The sequence below is a fragment of the Mus caroli genome, chromosome 15, assembly GCF_900094665.2.
Source record: "Mus caroli chromosome 15, CAROLI_EIJ_v1.1, whole genome shotgun sequence".
In the NCBI taxonomy this organism is placed as follows: domain Eukaryota; kingdom Metazoa; phylum Chordata; class Mammalia; order Rodentia; family Muridae; genus Mus; species Mus caroli.
Window position 1 is genome coordinate 3,061,107 of NC_034584.1, and position 8,853 is coordinate 3,069,959.

Genomic DNA, 8,853 nt, shown 5'->3' on the forward strand with positions numbered 1-8,853 from the left:
GTGGGGAATTTCTTGGGTTTTAATTATTATGTGTGTTCAGTTTGTTTTTAGACTTTTTAAAAATCAGGTCATGGGGGCTGAAGAGATGGCTCAGTGGTTAAGAGCACTGACTGCTCTTCCAAAGGTCCTGAGTTCAAATCCCAGCAACCACATGGTGGCCCACAACCACCTGTAATGAGATCTGATGCCCTTTTCTGGTGCATCTGAAGTCAGCCACAGTGCAGTTAGATATAATAATAAATAAATCTTTAGGCTGGAGTGAGTGGGGTCAACCTGAGTGAGCAACCTTCATTACCAGCAACCATATGATAGTTCAAAACCATCAGTACAGCTACAGTATAACCATATACATAAAATAAATAAATAAATAAATAAATAAATAAATAAATAAATAAATAAATCTTAGAATCAGGTCATGTTATATATCCCAGTGTGCTGGGATATATAGTTTTATGTGAACTTGACACAAGCTAGCACCATCTTAGAAAAAAAAAAAAAAAGAGAGAATCTTGAAAAAAAAAATATGCCTCCATAAGATTAATAGGGAGGGACCAGCCCACTGGAGTGGTGCTATCCTTGAGATGTTAGTCTTAGGTCCTATAAGAAAGCAGGCTGATCCAGCCATGGTTAGAAAACCAGGAAGCAGCCCTCTTCCACGGCCTCTGCATCAGCTCCTGCCTCCAGGTTTCTTCCCTGTTTTTATTCCTGTCCTGGCTTCTTTCTGTGATGAACAGTGATTTGTCAGCATAAGCCTAACAAGCCCTTCCTCCCTCAAGTTTCCTTTGTCATGGTGTTTCATCACAACAATAAAAACCCTAACTAGGATAGAAATTGGTGCCAGGAGTGTGGTATTGCTGTGACAGGCCTGTCTATATTGTCTTGGAAGGATTGTGGAAGGACTTTGGAACTTTGGGCTAGAAAAGTTGTTGAGTGTTGAGAGTTCGTTCAGTGGGCTGTTCTGTTGGAACTTGGGAAACAGAATGTTGAGAGTAATGCAGATCATGGAGAGCTGTATGTATACACTACCTCCTGGCCTTCATTGCATTGTTTAGTTTATGTTTGCCTTTAGGCCAAAAGGAAAATGCATGTGGTTTAAAAAGAAATGAGAAAAGGCAAATAGTAAAGCTTTTCAAAGAAGCAAACCTACTGTCCTCACAGATTCCCATTTCATCTTCCTCTCTGATGTACACTCTCCAGGTTAGTTAGTAATTCTAAAGGAACAGAAAGCATTGTTTTTTTCCATGATAAATAATAGTGTAGAAACTTTAAAGAACAATTTTAGGCAATGAAAGTCTTTTTATTGAAATTTACTAATATGTATAAAATACCTTAAAAGGCGATTGATAGGCCCACAAACCTTGTCAGTATTTACTTAATTTTTTCATTTGTAGGCAAATCACGGCACAATGTCTGTACAAATCTTTTCTTCGATGTCTTTAATTATTAACTTAATAATGATTTAAATCTCGCTGCATCTTGTTTTATATAAATTATTGCCTTGAATTTCATAACGACATTCAGGCCAGGTATGATAAATGTCTCTTTTTCCACACTAGAAATGAGACCATGCACAGTCTGTTAACTGGTGTCCTACAGATCACAGACTGTGATGAAGCTCAGCTTTAATCATTTACTTCACACAGTCTAGAATCATCAGAGAAAGAGTCCCAATGAGGGATCGTCTAATCAAACTGGCCTGTGGATATGTCTGTGGGAGGTTGTCATAGTTATGTTAATTGATGTAGAAGACCCAGCCTAGAAGTGAGTGGCACCACTTCCTGGGTTTGGCTCCTGAGTTGTAAAAGAGTATTGAAAATAAACTGAGCAGAAGTATGCATACGTCAATATCCATTCATTCGCAGCCCTAGACTGTGCATGTGGCTAATGGCTTCATATGCCTCCCTTAGCCTCCTCACCAATGATGGACCATAACTTCAAACTTGCTTTTGTCTGCGTATTTTATCACAGCAATAGAAATAAATATATTTATTTTAAATTAATTATTAAAATTATTAAATTAATAATTAAAATATTAATATATTTTAAATATATATTTATAATGTGTTTATTATATTATTATTCTAATAAAAATAACACTGGTTCTGAGGAGGTGGGATCATTGTTGTGAGGAACATAATGTGCTTCTTCTGCTACCTGATCTATTTTATGACTGTAATTTGGAAAAGTTTGGCACTTTGGGCTAGAAAAGCTGGTGGTAGGGATTAATGTGCAGTTCTGGTGGGAGCTTGGAAGGCCATAATGTTATGAAGAACGTGGGGAGTAGAAGCCTGCCATGATGTTTCAGAGAACAAAGACTGTTGGGAACTGAGTTAGAAGCCATTTGTCCTGTGACTTGAAACTCTGAGTGAAACTGGAAATATAAACAATGGATTGATTCATTTGACAGAGCAACCATCAAGGCACTGTGGTATTCAGGTTGGTGCTGCCACTGCGGAAATTGGAGTGCCGCACTGGGCATCAGATGAGTGTTTTCACAGGGTCAAGACTCAGATGTGGATAGAGCTGTGGTCCAAGAGGAGCCAGGATAGATCTCAGGGGGCTGGCTCCAAACTAGGCACTGTTGTAAACACTGTTCACATGGTACTGCATTTGAAGTATGAAGCATGAAAGATTTGGGGAGTCATGGTGAGCAGCTGAGGCTAGGCACTGTGGGACAGAGTCGGAGTCCCTGCAGAGAGGCCCTAATGCTCTATTTATAGCCCATTGAATGAAGCTATAAAGATTCAATTGCAATAGAGACCCCAGAATATTTGAAATCTGGTGTCCTGGGGCATCCACCATGGAAAGCCGCAGATGTGGAATGATCTGACCTAAGCCTGGGGAGAAGCTGTGAGATACAGGTAGCAGGACCAGAGGAGTAGGCTACTTTGGAACTCAGATTCTATCACAAATCCCAGATGTTGGATATGGAGGTATAAGAATTGCTGCTTTTTCCTGTTGAATTTTTGGAGGACAAATTTGAATGTGACTGTTTTATGTCCCACTTCATTTATTCTGTGCCATTCTATGTTAAAAGAATATGGCTTGATTAAAATTTTGCAGGCATTTAGAGGTAAGAGACTTTGAACTCTTAAGGTGTCTTAATTTTTGGAGGCTGAGGATTTTAAAGTTGGACTCTATTTTATGTCAGACAAGAAACAGGAGGTTGTGCCTTAAAGGCGGTGTGTCCGAGTGCCGAGTTAAGAGGGAGTGCGGGGAGTGGTGGTCAGTTATAAGTGCTCCCTTGACACAGTGTAGAATTAACTATATGGGGTTGTCTTGAGTGCGTTAATTGATATGGGGAGACATGACCTAAAGGTAGGTAGCCCTGTCCCCTGGGTCTAGGCCCTAAGTTACAGGAAAGGAAGCAACTGGAGCAGAGCACAGACATTTATTCATTCTCTCTGCTCTTAACTACAGATGAAATGTAACCATCTGCTTCACATTCCTGCCTTGACTTCCCCACGGTGATGGAATCCTGAACTGAAGAAATCCTTTATCCCCTAAAGGGCCTTTTGTTGGAGTATTTTATCACAGCACTGAAATGAAATCAAAACTCAGGCTCTGTACTTGAACCACAGAAACCTGACTCCAGCACCCACACCTGAAACCCTTTCCCTCTGCTGCTTTTCCAGTTGTTGCCTGCTCTGGGTTTCTCTGTTTAACAGCTCTTTTTAAATATATATATATACATTTTTTTTAGACCAAGGCTGATAAAAATTTCAGAACTGAGAACTATGATGAACACTTGGAAGTATTCAGAGCCATCAACCAAGAGAAGACCTGGAATTTTAATGCAAATTTGGCCCTAAAATTTTCACCCACCGAAGTACCTGAAAAGGGAGCTGGGGGAGTCTCCCCAACAAAACACTCTTCAAAACCTACAGACATTTCAGCTAAATTTAAACTTTCATATTTGATGGGAAAAAATTTTCGACGACTATCATCTTATTTTTCGCATTCGGTAAGAACTGGATACATTCATCTAGCATGTGATGGGGCATGTTTCAAACTAACTAACTCTCTCTTTAAGGCAACAGGAAATGCAAGCAAAACACAGCAAACCTTCAATGAGATATTTAGAATAGGAAGCAAACTGCTAAGGGTAGGGAACTCTCAGATGCCACACAGTAGTCAGTGCCATCATCAACACTGAGTGTTAGCAACTGGGACATGTTCTAAAGGTTCAGAGCATACTGTGTGACGAAGACCTAAGTGTCAGGACATTCTATTTAACCATCACCATGGTTATTAATACAATGAAGAATTAATCTGGAGGACTTTGCTTCTTTGTCCCATGGCCCTAGAGTGATGCCTATGTGTTTACTGTAAAGCCTGTCTGTGAAGCAACTGTGCTCACCGAGAGACCAGATCCTGGGGTCAGACTCCATCTTAGAGAACCTGACCTAAAGTTGAACCGAGTTAACCATCAAGCTAAGCTGGGGGAGGAGGGGGGGTTAGCACCAGTTTCCTGGTTTACTCCCAAACAAACCTGTGCCTCCAGGTTACTGTCCCTGGCGCTTCACTTCCTGACAACCACCAATCAGGAGGAAAGCAGAAGTTAAGTTTATGGTTTGGCTCCCAGCAGCAGCCAATTATTTTAAAGGGCAACAAAATTCCATAACAGACCACCAATCAAATGTGTGTCAGGCTAAAAACACTTGCTTGATTGCTTACCCCTATAAACATTTGCTTGAAACTGGGCTAGGGTCAGTGGAGAGCCCAAGCTCCAGCTTGGGTAAAGACCCTTGTGTGATTGCACTAGAATCAGCTCCTTGGTGGTCTTTTGGGACTTGCACTTACACATCCTGTCCACAAAATTGATTAGCTTACTTTGTAATCGCTTGTCTAGACTGAGGCTTTAGAAAATATTTCTGCTTTTATATTTATGGCAGATTTCAAAGTTCGTTTCCCCACCTTTAGAATAAATGTTAGGTATCCTTTTCAGAATTGGTGTGACAGTGGCCAAAGGCTTCTGCTCCCTTTCCTGATGTTGTCACCACCTCCTTAGACACATCATCTGCGTTGGTACAAGTAACAATTCACTCTCACTACTTATATGGTGCTTAATTGTACAATCAGTCTGCCCAAATCTGCACATTCATCCCCTCGGAGTTGGAAATCTTTTAGTTCATCTCTTTCTTTCTTAATTGTAGACTCACTGTGTGGCCAGGCATTTTTCCTTAGAATGCTTTTTTTTTTTTAAATCAAGCCAACAGAATCTTACCATTGACGGAAGGTGCCAGCCATAAATAATAAATAGAACAGCAAAGAGAGTCGGCTATCCAGTCTTGAGAAATTGATTGGTGCTATGGAGGAGATAAAGGTGAAGAAGTTAAGGGAAAGCAGGATTGGGTAGCAAGCAACAGTGCCAGAAAGAAGGCTCATGAGGGGACTTCATTTAGAAGATGAAATCAGAGCAGAGACTTAAGGGAGATGTCACCAAACAGATGAATTAAAGATAGTGTTTCTGGAAAAAGGTCTATTAAAGTCTGGGTTCAAAGGTAGAAAGAGTCTGATGGAATGATTCTGTCACACTGAACCAGAAAATGTTTTGAAAGGACACTTTAATTGTATTACACAGAGCCTCAAAGCTCACTGTAAAGGGTGATTTTTTTTCCTCTGTAACAGGGGTTTTGGCTCAACTATTGACATTCATGACTCTACCTAAAATGGCCACCTTGGGTATTCTGTTAGGAAAAGATCGGTTGGGCATGAAAAGAGTAAGCATAAGAATGGTGTTTTTAAAAGTTAATGCAGGAATCCAGATGGAAAGTTTAGAAGAAAAAAAAAGTTCCCATCAAATCCGATTGCAGTGTTTGGAGCCTAAGTCATTTGAATGATGGAGTTGCTAACAGGGAACCTTTCAGACAAAGTAGGCTGAAAGGAAGATCGATTGGGATTAAGTTTAGTTAGATTAAGAAAAAGCAGTCTGTTAGATGTTCAGTTGATGTTCAATTGATGTTCAATTGAAGGTGCCAGGTAGGAAGAAGTTGTTGGAAGTCTAGTGTTTGGAAAAATATCCAAATTTAAGTTATAATTTTAAGAGGCTTTGAGAGACAGATGATGCTTCAACTCATGGGGCTTTGTGGGACAAACCACATGTTTGGAATAAGTAATAATAATAAATACTCAAATAAAAAAATAAAATAAAGACATGCTTGGAAAACTTTACTCTATAAAACTGTAAAAGAAGAAAAGCTGGAAGCAAGGTGTGTGGTGCCCTTGAGTCTTGCTATTCAGTGTGGTCGATGGGTCAGCAGACCCTCTGATTCCACCTAGACAGACTAAGTCAGAACTACATGATGACAAGATACCAAGGGTGACCTGCTCATCTTTTTCAGCTTGATAAGTCCAACTCTCCGAACCAGACAATTAACTGTGTCAAATATGCTCACGGGTCAGAAATGAGGATGGTAATCACTGGCCTTAGGATTATGAAGGTCCTTGGAAACCTTGACCAGAATAGATTTGTCTTTGTCAGGGCTGCTTAATGACTAAATTAGATTTAAGCACGTGGAGATAGCTCAGTGGTAGAGTGTCTGCATAGCATGTTTAAGGCTCTGAGTCATTTTTAACATACTCCTTCCCCTATTAAAAAATAGATATTAAAAATGGATGAAAGAGAAAATAGGGAAAAAAGGGGAGTTAGGAATAGAACGTATAAAGAAGGTTTTCAGGCTCTGGTGTGTCTAATGAGGGTTAGGAAATGGGTAGCAGCTGGTGAGGCACATAGGACCCAAAAAGAAAAGTGTTTTACTGTTTTAAGATAAAAGAAAGAACAACCGATTTGGGTGGAAATGATCTAAGACTTACTTTTGAAATCAGTTGAGCCAAAGAATGTCACATCTATTTTATTCCAAATCCCATGATGCAGTTCTCATTTTGACAGTAATTAAAAAAGGGGGTGGGGGGACTTCTGTTTCATTTTGCTCATCTTTGAGACTCCACTGAGAAACAGTATGTAGCTCAGAAAACGGGGATGTCATTATGGTCGCTGCTGTATGAAGTGAGTTCCTGTAAGTATCTTGTTAGGTATATTTATCCATGAGGGCTTAGAAGCCATACCAAAAAAATAAAATAAAAAATAAAAAAATAGAAAGCACATGCCTTCAAACACAGAACATAGATCTTCAAACAAGATTGATTTCCTATCAAGTGAGAAGCAACCACTGACCAGATTTCTCCTGTGACAGCTTAGTTTTCTCTGTTACTATGAGGGGGATCATGCAATATGCATTCCTTTGTGTAGAACTGATTTTTATTCACCGCGTACTTGAGATTATTTGTTACGTGTGTCAAGTAGTTTGTTTCTTTTGACTGATAATTCAAAACTCCCGTTGTATGGATACAGCACTATCTACTTAAGAACGCCTCTGTTAATGGATCTTTGGGCTCTTTCGCCTCTGAAGCTCTTCTGAGTATTGCTATGAAATTCCAAAGCAGATCCTTCGGTATGCATTGAAAAGTGGCACTGCTGATCATGGGGGCCAACGAGTGTTTAACTTTATGAGAAATGACCAGGCAGGAAGGTCAGTGTCTGCCTAACCATGTCTGAGATCTTCATTTGCTGAAGAACATCATCACCAGCAATGGTTTGTTTGCTCATTCTGATGAGGTCTTCTGTAGTAGTCACTGCTCGTCAAGATAGCATGATTTGTTTGCATGATAGTGATAAAAGTCATATCTCTCTTCTTCAACTGTTTTTCATCAAAGAAAAAGATGTTTGTGCACTTGAGAGGAGTGGTTCAACTGGGGAGATTTGTAATGAGGAATCGGGATGTTGTGCTGAGGTCAACTTTCCTGGATGATGTAAAAGCTCTACCAACTTCCTATGAAAAGGGAGAATATTTTGGATTTTTGGAAACCTATGGGACTCACTACAGTACCTCTGGGTCCCTGGGAGGACAATATGAAATGATCTATGTCTTGGATAAAGCTTCCATGAAAGAGAAAGGTATGCCGGGAAATAGAATTCTAGCTACAAATGTAGTTCTGAGTATCATTGCTTTCATTACCCCCTTCAGTAAACTCTTAGAACAAAATAACCTAATAATCTGTCCCTTTGAAAGAATTCTTTTCTGCCCTTCAGCATCTAACAGTCTATCAAATAGTTCATTCATGTCCATTTTAAATAAGCTCGATTGCTCCCAAACTACTCAATAGTATTACTGAGAAACACACCAAATCATATTATAATGGAATGACTATTAATGGGAATATAATATCTAAGGAAATTTTATTTAAGATGCAGAAGGAGGTATAAGAAACAATTCATATAATTTATCTCTTAAGCCTCAGACTAGCTCAATTTATGTATGATAATTGTCTTCCAAAGTATTCTTTGATGTTGGTGGGAACAAAGTGCTCTAAATGTTGCCTTTGAGAAGAAGGAAGGGTCAATATTATAGAACAAATAAAATATGTTAAAGCAAAGTTGAAAATTAGTTTTACTTTATATGGTGGTCATTCTAATATTATGGAGATAGTTCAGTTGAGGCTACAGTGAATAAAACTTTGTTACACTCAAAACCACGGGGCAAAGGTAACATCCTGCTTCACCCGTGCGTCCTGTAGAGTTGGGAGATATCTTGGGCCTAAAGATTCATCCAATTCTTTCAAGAATAACGTAGATGTGCTGGAGAGATAGCTCAGAGTTTAAGAGCACTGGCTGTTCTTCCAGAGGTCCTAAGTTCAATTCCCAGCAACTAGGTGGTGGCTCATAACCAGGTATAATGAAATCTAGTGCCCTCTTCTGGCATGGAGAAATACATGCAGGCAGAACATTGTATACATAAAAAAAATAAATGAAGAAGAAGAAGGAGGAGGAGGAGGAGGAGGAGGAGGAGGAGG

General features: G+C 39.5%; 1 protein-coding gene across 1 annotated transcript in view; it reads left to right on the plus strand.

Moving 5' to 3' along the window:
* C9 (complement C9) overlaps positions 1–8,853 on the plus strand; it is a 51,146-nt gene that overhangs the window by 31,260 nt on the left and 11,033 nt on the right. The window contains exons 6-7 of the mRNA XM_021183552.2: positions 3,704–3,964; positions 7,717–7,957. Coding sequence (XP_021039211.1) covers positions 3,704–3,964; positions 7,717–7,957 — 502 coding nt within the window. The remainder of the gene's footprint in view (positions 1–3,703; positions 3,965–7,716; positions 7,958–8,853) is intronic.